General features: G+C 40.1%; 1 protein-coding gene, 1 long non-coding RNA gene and 1 pseudogene across 3 annotated transcripts; all 3 read right to left on the bottom strand.

Annotated features, from left to right (window-relative positions):
• Window positions 1-1,861: 1,861 nt before the first annotated feature.
• Window positions 1,862-4,602, bottom strand: LOC103707859 (uncharacterized). 2 transcript variants are annotated; one of them, XM_008792543.5, is made up of 2 exons: window positions 4,061-4,602; window positions 1,862-2,098 (listed from the first exon to the last, which is right to left on the bottom strand). In XM_008792543.5, the coding sequence occupies exons 1-2, from the start codon at window positions 4,467-4,469 to the stop codon at window positions 2,067-2,069; spliced, it is 441 nt and encodes a 146-aa protein (XP_008790765.3). In that variant the 5' UTR covers window positions 4,470-4,602; the 3' UTR covers window positions 1,862-2,066. The 2 variants fall into 2 exon arrangements, with proteins under 2 accessions (XP_008790765.3, XP_088562653.1); XM_088706527.2 differs by lacking the exon at window positions 1,862-2,098 and adding an exon at window positions 2,316-2,577.
• A 3,199-nt stretch (window positions 4,603-7,801) lies between these two features.
• LOC149751595 (cytochrome P450 78A5 pseudogene) lies at window positions 7,802-8,317 on the bottom strand (annotated as a pseudogene).
• Window positions 8,318-11,281: 2,964 nt separating this feature from the next.
• Window positions 11,282-13,006, bottom strand: LOC149751594 (uncharacterized). Its single transcript, XR_016397895.1, has 2 exons — window positions 12,822-13,006; window positions 11,282-11,468 (listed from the first exon to the last, which is right to left on the bottom strand). It is a non-coding gene; the product is annotated as an uncharacterized LOC149751594 (long non-coding RNA).
• Between the last annotated feature and the right edge of the window lie 982 nt (window positions 13,007-13,988).

Genomic DNA, 13,988 nt, shown 5'->3' with positions numbered 1-13,988 from the left:
AAATCGATACCGGTGTTGCGTTGAAGTCTGAAATCTAATCTATTATATATATCTAAAATAGAGGTTTGACTTGTGCAGAAATATTTCATTCCTTGTGTAGACACTGGTATTAATAATGCTGGTATTGCTATGCTCGTCATCATTAAAATACAGATAGTAATGAGGCACACATTAATATATCCAACCATTTGATTAATTTATAATAGAAATTTGGCTATTAAACCTTTCTATTTATTATGAATTATTATATTATCATATTGCATTTTTAAGAACAATTGAAAAAAGAGAAAGAAAATTGTATCTTGCGCATCATGCAAGACACAATATTAATGGTAGAGTTTTTTATTCGCCGTGTGAATGTTATGTTAATAACACCGATATTGATGATGGGATTTTTTGCTTGACTATTATTAAAGTTCATGACAATATAATTCAATTTATGCATAGTTCTCTATTCATTGATAGGAATTTCTACACCAAGGTTCAACTTGTATAAAATCCTCCATTTGGGTACTAATGACAAGAGTTTTTGCTCTATCATCATTAAAGTTCATTGCTCAATCTCCAAAAAAAAAAAAAAAAGGCTCTTAAAGCTTTCTATTTATTATTATAATTCGTTACATTGTTACAATAAGTTTCAACAATAGTTGGCAAAAGTAAAAAAATCATATCACATGCGTCACGCATAGTGGTATTTATGCTGTTAATATTAATAATAAAAGTTTTTACTCAATTATCCTTAAAGAGCATCGCTCAATGTGTAATAGAAATTTGTTATTGAAGCCTTCCATTGATTATAATTTATTATATTGCTATATTATATTTCAAGAATATTGTGAAAAAAGAAAGAATCCATACCGTGCAGGTTATGTGTTCGTTTCAATGATTTTTAAAGCCTGGTACAAAAATCTAAATGCAGCAACTCCTTGTACAGAGTCACAAAAGGATATCCAACAAGTTCTAATTTGTACCCTTGTGATCCGTCCATTCATGAAGGACCAAAATTTTAGATCATCTAGTAACGAGTCCTGCCTTCAAATTTAGCCCTCAGCAGAGATAATAATAGTTGTCTAACCATGCAGGTTTTGCAGTTTATCGTAATGATGTTCATACTGGTCATCTCCCTAATGAAAGTCAGTATTTTGAACTTCTGCAGGTCCTCAGAAGTTTATCTAAAAACTATTTTTTTGCCAATCCATCTTCTTTTATCAGGAGGATTATGGAAATTTCCTAAAGTTATCAATTATACACATTCTGATTATCATAGCAGATTATACAAGTCATGGATATTGTCCTGAATGTTCATCCATCTATATTAACCTCACCAGTCTTACCGGTACCGGACACTCGAATATTAGTTAATATTGTTTTCAAGTTTGGTATATAAGAGAATTTTTAACATGACTCATAAGAAAAAAAAAAGTACATAAGAATATTAAAAAGAATAGATCTTATAAATTCTTTATGTGCTAATCAACAGTCCATTGTAATAATCCGTAACTATTCCAGCAGTGGATATTGTATAGCCAGAGGAGCACTACTGAAAGCAAGCCGACAATTGAGTAATCAATCTTTAGTCCCATTATAAAAAGATGACCTTACATTAGTTAATCAATATAATTGTTCCAATCTTTTTTGTTGGGTTACTTTGACCAAATTTATCAAACAGACATTAGTATAGCTAGAATAAACAGAGAAAATGAAATTTTGACTCTTACACAGCCGCCCTCTATACATGGGCACAGAAGAAACTATTGGCTGGGCAATGCAGAAAAATGAGGGACCAGATTATCACAGGTAAACATCAGGATTTCTAAGATCCCTTTAAGCAAAATACATTGCAATCTACAAAGAAACTGTCGAACAGAAGATTTTTAGTTATTTAACACATATAAGGACCGATAACTTGTACAATGTGTAATTAAAATTAAAGAAAGTTGTAGACTTAGGGATGATATAAACCAGTATTAACCGAGATGGATCAAGTCATATACTGGCCTGCAAATAAGTCTTGATGTCATGGACGCCGTGGCAGACCTACTCTGCTATCGGTTGCAACTTCACATCTAAATAATTGGAAGTTTAGAAAAGAGTTGGCCTGCAAAAAATTATATATAACCAAGTAAGAAGAGTTTTCTGGTTGCAAGTCACTGAGTTAATTGCCAGAATCAAATGCCAACAGATCAAAAAAAGAAAAAAAACAGCTGCCCAGAATCACAATATTTACCAGAACACATGCAAAACATTCAATAAGACATGTAAGAATATATGAACAAAGACCGTGCTGTGCAACATGTGAACAGCCCATGGTGATCAACTAAAACAGTAATATCTCAGGCAATCCAATCATCCTCCTCACTTCCGCATTCTGACTACTTTAGTTCTCTCAAACTAAAGCACAATTAGTCACTACTCCAATATTCTTCAGTTACAATGAGATGAAATTGCAGCTATCCACTTGACCTCTTTGATCCTCCCAACATCCACAGCTGTTTGCCGAAGAGCGGTCCAACAAAAGATACCTGAGTCCAGATGGGCTGGACGTGGCTTCAATATCTGATGTTCCAGGAGAACCATCTAAAATACAATGAAATAAAATAGAACAAAAACTACTTTCATCAATTGGATCTGAACCATTCGTAGAACTATCATTGCTGTCATGTATGATCACAACCACCAAAATGATTGTGAAAACAGTGCACGCACAAGAACACAGCTGACAATCGAGGCCCTTTATCTCTTCTTTTTTTTTTCCAAAAAAGGAAACAACGTTAAGCAATTTTTTGGTAGAAATACCTTTAAGTCTTTAAATCAACATGTATTAACCTAAATTGGGCGAAGTCATACTAACATGTTATCACAGAAGTAGAAAAAGGAAGAAAAGTTTCCAAAGTCTCGTCAGTGTCAAACTCAAATGCTCTGATTCCTCTACTTGGAGCACAATCATCATTTCCTCAATAAGAACATCAAACTTACGCTCAAAATATGAGCCTAACTCCTATCTACCACGGAACTTACTAAAGACATGAAGTTTACCAAGCCATTAGTAACCTACCAACATTAATCTTCCTCCTACTGGATTATTGAAGTCCCCCATACACGATCAAATTAAGGGTCGTGCAAGAAATGCCAAGGAGTACATCAAGCATGTTCATAGCTACATACCAACAATTTAATCATCATTCATTATTACACATATGTAAACAATATCTGAGCTGATTGTTGTATTGAGTGTTGAGTTTTAGGAACAATTAATAATATTAATCTTGGATGTCCATTATGATAGGATAGCAGTGTCTCAAACCTTGGCGAAACGAGACAAGGACAACCTACTTAAATATTCAATGAATGAGGACAAGAAAGAAGTGGACTTGGCAGACATATCAGAACTGAACCAACCTCAGTTATTGAGAAACAATATTAGAAGCAACTATACAACTTTGAGAACATGTTTTGATGAACTGGAGATCCTCACACCCTTCAGGCACTATTAAGAAAAATTATCCATCTCCACTGTTTTCCACTAACAGAAAGCAATTCATGACATATGGAAAAGCACCACCATCGCACAGACAAGAGCTTTTCATATAATACCAACAAATCTATTACTACATTCATATATAAGCTGGGAAGCCTATCTAGCCCTCCCAATGAAGATCCATCAGACAGATTCATTAGACATAACAAACAAAAGAAACAACCATTCCAATTTCTAATAAATAGAAATACTACCAAGAAAACCTAGAAACACATTAACAAAAATCAGAACTATATCAAGATGTGGCTGTGTATATCTAAAATATTGAGACCCACCAAAAACAGAAAAGACAAGTTTTGTCCCCTCGAACAAGATATAATTCCCTAGAAATCTTCAAATAAAGATAAAATATTAATGAATTAGAGATAATCAGAAAGATTAAATGCTAATATATGTCACCATAAGATCAAGATTACCGATATCGACAAGCAATTAAAACATGTAAGATATCATTCACCGCGCAAAAAGCCCAAACTTTACCAAAATTAAAGAATAAAACAACGGATTCCATCGAAATCTCACCGGAGATGTCTTTGGGCGACGAAGCCGAGGGCGAAGGGGTAGCGGGGCAGAGGATCGCCCTCCCCAACCCCGATAGATTCGACACGATCCCGACAAGATAGAACACCATCACCAGCCCGATCACCCAGGGCATCAGAATGAACCCGATCACGAACGTCACCGACCCGCAGAGCATGAGCGCGAACGACACCCCGAGGAGGAGCGAGGCGAAGCCCGCCGGCGATACCGGCGGCCTCCTTGCCGCGCGGGACCTGGCCGTCGCCACGGAGAGCGGGGGCCGCGGGTACGGCGGTGCCTCCTCCGAGGAAGCGTCGGAGGAGGGGATGGCGAGGTGGGGAGAGCGGAGGATGGTGAGGAGGAGAGCGCAGAGCTCGTAGAAGAGCTTCGAGGTCTGCTCCTCGCCTCTCATCTTCGGAACCCTAATCCTAAGAGAGAAGAAAACCGGGAAGACGAAGCCGAGGAAGGGAGCGACAGGAGAGAGAAGAAAAACAGAGGGAATAGGGTCGTTGAATAGGGTCGTTTTAGGAATATTAATTGGATTGGACAAACGGGGATCTTGAATCCTTGATCGGATCGAGGGGAGGGGCGGATAGTCTCGGAATTCGCTTGCTCTTTTCTTCGCTTGCTACGGTTTCTAAGAGAGAGAGCTCCTGAGTTGGCGTTGCAAGGAGAGAGGAGGGGTAACGTAGAACCGTAGAAGCTATTTTTGGAATAAACAATGCACTTAAAAATTTGATATTTTAATCAGGAATTTATTATTTATACTCCTCATAGATTGCAACGAGCAAACAGGCTCATCTATCCACCATGGAACCATTGAGTGATTGACACGTGGTAGGATCAGGGGGCCTAGGATGGATATTATTACGTGGAATGCAACGATTAGAGTGAAAGTATGTGCGATGTTTTTATCTTACAGCAAGATATTATTTTTTTTTTTGCTAAAGCAAGTAATTCATACTATATATGTACGACGAGGCAGCTTCCCATCCCGAGCCCATAAGGTACTACTGGCATAGCTCTCCACATAAGCGGACACCTAATTTCTGTTAGCTTCTCTAAATACATGCTTAGTTTGGACAACTTTTTTATCTTTCATCATCATCCATGTTTCGAAGTAAGGAATGGTCGCAGTTGGCAGCCCTCGAATCTTCTGGATCCAACCGGTAACTGTAGCCAAGTCATTCTTTAGGATGATTAAATTAGCTTGAAGCACTCGCCACCTGTTTGTTTCCTATTAGATTTTTTTTTGAGAGAAGATAGGATTACGTAAGAGAAGATAGGATTACGTAAAACGGCCATGTTTTTTAAGCGACGAAAATGGAATAGATTATTAAATATTCCATGGCGCGCGAGATTATTAAAAATACCGTGGAAACGTGGCTGGCGTCATGTGAGAGGACGAAAGATTCCGTTACGGATGGAGAATTGGACCGGAGATTTGTCCGGTAGGAACCACTTTTTGACGAAAAGATTAACAAACGGCAAGGAAACTTATTTTTAGTATTATAATATTAGAAAATGATATTTTTTTATTTTTTATATTATCTCGACGACAGAAGTGATAGAGAAAAGGGTAAAAGGTTGAAGGGCTTGTCATGCGGTTGTTATGATGTTTTGGACCGGACTGGCTTTTGATTCACATCGAAATTGTTTTTTTTCTGGTTTGAATCAGTGGTATTTGTGTTTCTTAAATTTGTAATTTGTTTCTTTGATAGGACCAGCTTGTCTTGTTCCCTGTTGAAAGATTGCAGCAGAAGATCTTTTTCCTTGCAACATTTTTTTGGTTGGAATACAGGCTATTCCAATGGATAAGGTCTAATAAATTTTTGGTGGGAGATGTAATTGGAGTTGGAAATGCTGATAAGAGTATGGACAATGATTGTTGTGGCATGGCGATAGGGGTGGATGCAATGCCTTGTAAGAATAAGAAACATGTTTTAGTGTGCAAGGCTTCTCCTATCGTATGCGAATTAGATATATACATCCTTATCCAATATATAAAAAATTTCTACTTTGATATTTCAAATTTATAATATCGGGATCACTATGAAGTAATCTTAATATTGTGCCCCCTCTCCTGTAAGAATCATACTAGTCACATAATTCGTGCATGGATGATGTTGGTGATGCAATTCAGTAGATCTGTAAATGAAACAAGACTTGATAAATGAATTTTGAAGTGATATGGCTGAATGATTCCTAATCTAGTTTCCCTTTAATCCTATAAACTAGCCAAAAAACATAAGTGTAATTACACATGAGGATCAATATGAATAATTGTGATTTTATTGTGATTTTAGGACTATGGTTCTTTTATATATATGTATGTATGTATATATATCTGTCTGTCTGTATGTATATTGCATGATAAAGGCACTTTTTCTTTTGATTGTCATCATACTCTTTTTTTTCCTATTCTAAACGAAAAAGAATCCCAAAAAAAAAGTCAATCTAAGGTGATTTCATTTGCTAAAGATATACAACAACATCCTTAAAGAATAGGAGATACTTAAATAACTAATCAGACGAATATCTAGTTGAAGTTGTATAATAATTATAGCTTGATAAATGTAACAACCCATGATTTCATCCAAAAAGGTTAGCAAAAAAGTATTATTTAGATTTTTTAGTTCTATGCATAAGTATTCAAGATCTACCTATACGGATATCCTCACATACTCCTTCTATTTAAGCTCGAGCATCCATATCAAACTAAGGGTCCAAATCCATTTAACTCCAATCATAATTACCGTGGCTAGCGCGTAGTCAACCAAATAGATCCATACTACAGTCTCCCATATTTCACATAGGCTATGGGTTGGGTCCATTCTGATATGGGTTGGCTATGGATTGTTATCACAAAGCAAACACATTTCTCTGAGCTTTTGCTGGATTTTAGGTGGCTTTGTGCAGCCTTTATCCTGATTTTTTTTTCTCCTTTTCTGTTTCCATTACCACCAACTCAGTGCTGTTAAAGCCACCTACTTAGCATCATTTCTGGTCCTTAAACAAGCCACCTTCTTTCCAACTCAAACCACCAGTCCTCTCTCTCTCACTCTCTTCTGGGCCCAAGAGATTCTGAAGCAGAGCACAGCTGTGTGGAACTCCTGTCTTCTTCTTCTTCTTCTTCTGGCACAAGAACATATCTGAGATAGCTCCCATTCATTAAAGAAACCATCTTGGGTCTGCTTCTCTGGCTTTTTTGCTGCTATGCCTGTCCCGAGTTAAACCAAAAGCTTGAGAGCTCGGCGTTTGGGTTTCCTTCTCTTTGGGTTGGGTCGGGTCCTGGTTCAGTAAACCAAATCCAATCCAAAAAATGATTCGGATCCAATTTTAGAATCTGATTTGGACCCGCACACTACAAAATAATTGATATCTCCCGGCGCTATATTTCGTCTATACCGACGCTTTTAAGCGTCGGCGCAATTCTCACCCACGCTCCCCAAAGCGTGGCTCCGACGTCGGGCAGGTGGGCGTGGGTCCGGTTTTTGCCGACGCTAGGAGAAAGCGTCGGCAAAAACAGGACTTTTCCGACGCTAATGAAAGCGTCGCGAAAATACTCAACGCCGACGCTTATAAGCGCCGGCGTTAGCAACCTGTTTTTTAAAAAAAAATTAAAAAAGAAAGAGGGGAACCAGGGCATGGCGCTCGCCGGCCTGGAAGGAGAGCTGATGGAGGAGGAGGGGATCAAGAAGAAGAGCATGGGAAGAAGAACATACCCAGAGAACAGCAACCATGTCAGTAGAGCGTCTCCTCCTTCTCCAAATCCAGCAGCACATCCACGAAGTCCCCATCCTCATTCAGAACACCTCTGTCGATCCTCCTCCTCCTGTGCTCCTCTACGATCTTTCCCACAAACACATTAACTCTTTCAACCAATCCCCTGCACCTCTTTCTCACTCCTTGGAGATCCATCCACCCCAACAGAGGCAAGTGGTCGCTCCAGTTGAATACCCCAAGAAGCTCATACCCTTCTTTCACCAGTCCTTCCAATTCCAGCCCTTCCCCCTTCCCAAAATCGAATATTTTTCCGAAAACGCTCATCATAACGTTGTTTAAAGACCCGAAATGCAGCACCCGCTTCACCTCCACCACTCCATCGGTCCTCATCAGAGCCTTTATCTCCTCCACCATCTGCGCCCCGATCGCAAGCCGGTTTCCGCCGAAGGCGGCGACTCTCCTGGGGCTGAACAAATGGGTGGCGGAGATTCTCCTCAGATTCCTCCAGTACTCGCCGAAGGGCGCGAAGCCCATGGCGCGGTGGAAGAGGAGCTCGTAACACCCCACGCCAAAGAGTAGCAGAAAGAAGAACGGAGAAGCCCAAAGGTGCAGTAGATAAAGAAAAGGGGAGAACGGGTGGGGTCTCCGGTGTGGGATTAAAAGAAGAACGTCGGCGGATGGTGGCGTGGGCGGATGGAGCGGCAGAAAAAGGAGAGATCGGGGGAGCGGCTGGGTGAAGAAGGAGGGATCGGGGGAGTTGGGCCCCTTTTGGCCTCCGACGACGCTTTAAAGCGTCGTCGTCTCTAAGATCGGGACAGCGCCTGGCTGAAGGAGGGATCGGGGGATTGGGCCCCTTTTGGCCTCCGACGACGCTTTAAAGCGTCGTCGTATCTTTTGGCCTCCGACGACGCTTTAAAGCGTCGTCGTCTCTAAATTTCACCCGACACTATCAAAAAGCGTCGTCGAGTTTCGACCCCCGCTCGGAATTCGCCGACGCTTTTTGATAGCGTCGGCGGGGAAGAGTCGGCAAAACAATAATTTTTTGTAGTGGCAGGTCCTAAAATTTGGATCGAATGGGTCTACATGGGTCGGGCTGGGTTATGGGACGATCCGACCCATTTGCAGCCTTAAGTTCTACTAGCATTGCTTTTCAGGGTTACAAAAGTAAAGGATTGGACCTCTGACTTAAACTTCTATATGTGAGGGCTAGTTATGGGCATGTGGCGAATGGCTGGGAATTAGCGCACAAGCATGTTTGATTTCCAAAGGTGATACAGAAAATTGGAAGTAAAAAAATATCTTAACTTTTGCTATAGTACTTCTTAAATTCTGTACAACAATTTAATTAATTAATATACAAAATCTATAAGGTGGGATGATGCAAAAGTTGACCAATCAGGACAAGTATGTGGGCAAGTTTATACCAAAAATAAAGAGGATGCGGTCAAAAAAAAAAATAGAGGAATGCTTTATATTTGGTTGAAGTTTTCAAATGAGAGAGATAAAAAAGTTTCTTTTTCATAAAAATAAGATTTTTATATTTTATAAAAAAGAAAAATCTTATGGGTTTTGCCATATTTTCCCCATAGCAAGTCATCGACCATAGACTGCTTCTGAGAGATTGAACATATCCTGTTGGAGAAAAATGTTCGTGGCTAGTGCACCAGTGTTTATATCTCCAGGATGGAGAACTAGCTTATCTGTTGCTATATCCTTCGTTTTCCTCGGTTTCTTTGTAACTATTCTCTCTCCTTTTGCTTCGCCTGTTATGCACCCTTTCATTCTGTCTATTGGTTAAACCTATGTCCAGACCAGGCTCAGCATTTCTTTAACTTTTCTTCAAGGAAAATGATGCATCCTAAGAACCACAATTTCCAATCAATTTAAGTTTTCCACATACACCAAGAGAGCTTTGCTAGTCCCAATGGCAGAGAATTGAGAACAAGCCCCAGCCATTACAGGAAAACTGATCTTTTCTGACACTTTTTCTAACCTTTACCGACGCTTATAAACATCAGCTAAAGTCCCGGCAATGCAAATTAAAGCGTCGCAAAAGCGTCGGTGATACCGGAGTGGCAAAAGTTTTTGCCGATGCTACATGAAAGTGTCGGCAAAAATTGGGATTTGCCGATGCTTATAAAGCATTGAAAAATCTCTATTCATACAAAAAAAATACAGTCTATTCCGACGCTTATAAGCGTCTTTGTAAATAATTTTTTTTTAAAAAAAATATTTACAAATCTCTGGGGGCCCTGATCATTGCCGGCATCTTAGAAGAGGGAGGAGCTCCAGATCTTAGGAAAAATAAACGCACGCCAACCTAGCTTAAAAAATGAAGAAGAAGAGGGAAGAGGCAACATAGCCCTGATCATTGCTGGCATCTCAGAAGAGGGAAGAGCTCCAGATCTCAGAAAAAATAAACGCATGCCGACCTAGCTTAAAAAATGAAGAAGAAGAGGGAAGAGGCAACCTAGCCCTGATCATTGCCGGCATCTCAGAAGAGGGAGAGCTCCAGATCTCTCTTCCTGCTATCCACAGCCATCACTGCAAAAGAGAGAGAGAAAAAAATTCAATCAAAGTTTGTTCTCTGAAACTATATCATTTATCCTAAAAAAAAAGAAAGAACGAAGAATGGAAAGAGAAAAGAAGATGAAAAAGAAAAAGAAAAGAAAAGAAAAGAAGATAAATAACAAGGGGAAATCTAAAAACTCCTCCGGTCGATGGAGCTATCGTCGACGGCGAGGACGTGCAGCGCTCTCCGCCGGAGCTCATACACCCTCTATTCGTCGCCATCCACTATTCTCCTCCGTCACCATCCCCTCTCCGCCAAATCGAAACCCTAAAACGAAGTAGAAATATAAATAGAGGGAGGGGAGTGAGAGAGAGAGAGAGGAGGAGGAGAAAAGAAGAAAAGGACCGTTACTTTCCTTTGGGGTTGGAGCATCTCCTCCACTGATTTGAAGCTGGACCATGGCCATGGCTCTGGATCAGGGGTTAGATTTAAGGAGGGCGGCAGGCGGCGGGCGGCTGGAATGGTTAGGGATCGGGAGGGGTTTGTATATACGTGGAGAAGCGTCGTGGGACTCCGACGATGCTTTTAAGCATCATTTAATCCCCACCTCCCAGATCTAGCGTTGGGACCGCCGACGCTTCTTAAAAGCGTCGGCAAATTTTGGCGCTCGGCCAAAATTACTGACGCTTTTAGGAAGCGTCGGCGTATATGCGTTGGCGTTTCTCATTTTTCCTGTAGTGAGCAGACCTTGGAACTAATTAAGCCCTATGACTCCAAGGCTATAAATCTTCCTTAGCTTATATGCAACTCTAATCATTCTTAACCTCTGAAAATTATGGTCTGTTGGATTATATCTGTCACGCCCCTGGCCCGAGATCGCGAGCCGGGGGTCGCGCCAACCGCAGCACACCCGTAGGGAACTCTCCCTACGAGCATGCAAGGCATCTAAACCAAATATCTCAAATATATAACTAAAATAATTCAGCTGAAATAAATGCAATCTTATTCCATTGACTGACACAAATTATAAAGTTTCACAGTTCTCAATGCGCAGCGGAACAATAAAGATAGAACATTAATTTAAATAAAACTTAATCTAAGATAACTTGTGTCATAATTCTTATATTCGCTCTCCCATATTGTAAAACCCCGGAACGAGCTAATTCTTCGGATCTGTAAAAAAACAGTAAGAAATCGTATAATGAGCTAGACAACCCAGTAAGTAATAAACACCTTAACTAGTCAATTTATATAATAATATAAAATATAAATACAAATTACGATGAATCAACATAATAACATAATCAATTCCTTTTCAAGCACAAATTCATTGAAATCCGTATCTTTCAAATATCCACATACATAATCATAAATCTGATTCGAAACAAATCACATTCATCTCATCGGCCTTTAGCTACGACCACACTTATACCCTATGGCTAGGCCAGAAACAGAACCACACTTATACCCTGCGGAGTGGGCCAGAATACTGCACTTATACCCTGCGGAGTGGGCCAGAATACCACACTTATACCCTGTGGTGGGGCCAGAATTGCCAATGCATAACTCCCTATTGGCAGGGTCCAGAACATAGCCAGGCTGAGAGTTCTAAATCTGATGCACATCAAAATTCTTTTGTAACATAATAGATATATCATAATCCGATCTAAATATGTATATACGATGCAAGAACAGTAATATAACAATAGTCCGAAAAAATATTATTCCAATTCACATATCCATTTTTCATTCAAAGCATCATCTCGTAAAATTCATAAATCATTTATAAATTCATTAACAATTTACTCGATGCAAAAATAATATTATATAAATGAAGAGTCTAGAGAAGGCAGTTCATTACTTACTTTGAACGCGATTCACAGTAAATCTAATTAATCTCACAAATTTCTCGTAGAACCTAATATCCAAAAATCATTTTTTTTAAAATTCATCACAATATATATTTATAAAACTTAAATTTTAACATTCTTCCAGGGCCGACCCTGCAGAAGTGTCTAGCGCCCCGGGTTCGGGTTCGGGTTCGGTTTCGGGTTCATACCCGTAAACCACCCTCTCCCTTTATTTATTTATTTATTTTTTTTCTTTTCTTTTTCTGGCTTTTCTTTTCTTTTATTTTTCTTTTCTTTTCTTTTTCTTTTCTTTTCTTTCCTTCCCTTCCCTTTTCTTTTTCTTTTCTCCTTCTTCTTCCGAAGCTTCCTCTGACTTCTTTTCTTCCTTCTCCCCTTTCTTTCTTCTTTCTTTTTCTTTCTCCTCCTCTTCTCCCGACTTCTTCTCCTTCCCCCCCTTTCTCTCTTCTTCTTTCTTCTCCCACGAAGGGAGGTCGGCGAGCTCGGGAGACGTCCGCTGGCTCTCTCCTTCTTCCCACGGAGGAGGCATGCGGACGGGAGAAGAAGAAGAACCCGCGACGGTCGGCCTTCTCCTTCTTCCCTCTCTTCTTTCTTTCTTTCTTTCTTTCTTTCTTGTTTTCAATTGGTATATAAAGACATAAAGGGTAGAAACCCTTACCTCAGCCCCGGCGAAGATCCGGCGGCTCCTTTCCGGCGGCAACGGAGAAAGAGGAAGACCGGTGCCGTGGCTTCTCGGCTCTCTCTCTCCCTCTCTGTGTGTCTCTCTCTCTCTTGGGCAACACGAAGAAGAATCCCCCCCTTCTCCCTCTTCTCGGTGTGGCGGCTCTCCTCGGTGGCCTCAAGAAGGAGAGGAAGCCCTAAAAACAGGGCTTCCTTCTTCTTGGGGGAATTCCATCCCGTTGCCTCACGTGCGTTGCACGTGAGGCCAAGGTTTGGGACTGGGCCGGTCAAATGGACCGGGCCCAGTTCCAGGGTCTCACAATATCCTTGTCATATGTCCTAGGTAGCCATTTGATAGTAGGTTTTCTGTTTTGCTTTCTCATACTAACCTAAACCGCGGCTAATAGTTTAGCACAGTGAGCTTAAGCTGCCTAGTTGTTATTTACTAGTGGATGAATTGAAAACCATCATGGTCATGGTTAAGAGTTTGACAATTCCTTTCCTCTCCCTGCTCATCGACAAAACCCCATTTCCACTCTCTACTTAAAGAGAGAGCGACAGGGTAACCAAGCCTTCTTAGCAATGGCTCCGGAGATAACATTGGGCAACCAAGATCATGACTTCTTCCAGCATGGCTCTAACAATTAACCAAGTATGAATTATATATGCTACAATGTTCTATCAAGAAAAAACCAATCAAGTATAAATATATTTTCGAACAGGATTCATCGTATTATAAATTTGTATCATTAATGCATGAGAAGATATAGTATCGGTATCATAGTAAAAGATATTAAGTATGTAGGTCACATAGCCGGACTCCCTGTCAGATAGCCAAGTTCTAAATATTGAAACAAAAGTTGGTCTAAATCTCTAAACCCACAATATCACTAAGGAATATGCATGCAGATAACGCAAGAAAAAGTTCGTGTCCATTGAGTCAAAAGTTCTACTCAGTCGAAGATTTGGAAAGCAAAGTGGAGGTATTTTCAACAAAATAACTCCCCAACTTTTTCCCATGGAAAGCAATATCATGACCAATAAGAAACCAAAGAGGAAAAAAAAGGGGCCACGACCAATTGCTTGGAACTCCCATGAACTTGGCCCTCTCTCTCTCTAAGTTCTCTTACCATATGCATGGCCATGAGAGAGAAACTTGATCTTA

This window comes from Phoenix dactylifera, chromosome 11 (genome assembly GCF_051530095.1).
Source record: "Phoenix dactylifera cultivar Ajwa chromosome 11, Ajwa_hap1_PhDact_Kaust_v1.1, whole genome shotgun sequence".
In the NCBI taxonomy this organism is placed as follows: Eukaryota; Viridiplantae; Streptophyta; class Magnoliopsida; order Arecales; family Arecaceae; genus Phoenix; species Phoenix dactylifera.
Note: the sequence above shows the minus strand (reverse complement) of the source record. Positions and strands in the feature narration are given on the sequence as shown.

Bases quoted from the DNA above. Each gene is read 5' to 3' on its own strand.
- LOC103707859 (XM_088706527.2), bottom strand. From the start codon at position 4,469: ATGAGAGGCGAGGAGCAGACCTCGAAGCTCTTCTACGAGCTCTGCGCT. The intron at 2,578-4,060 runs GTGAGATTTCGA...ATTGTATTTTAG, and splicing joins GTCGCCCAAAGACATCTCCG to ATGGTTCTCCTGGAACATCA.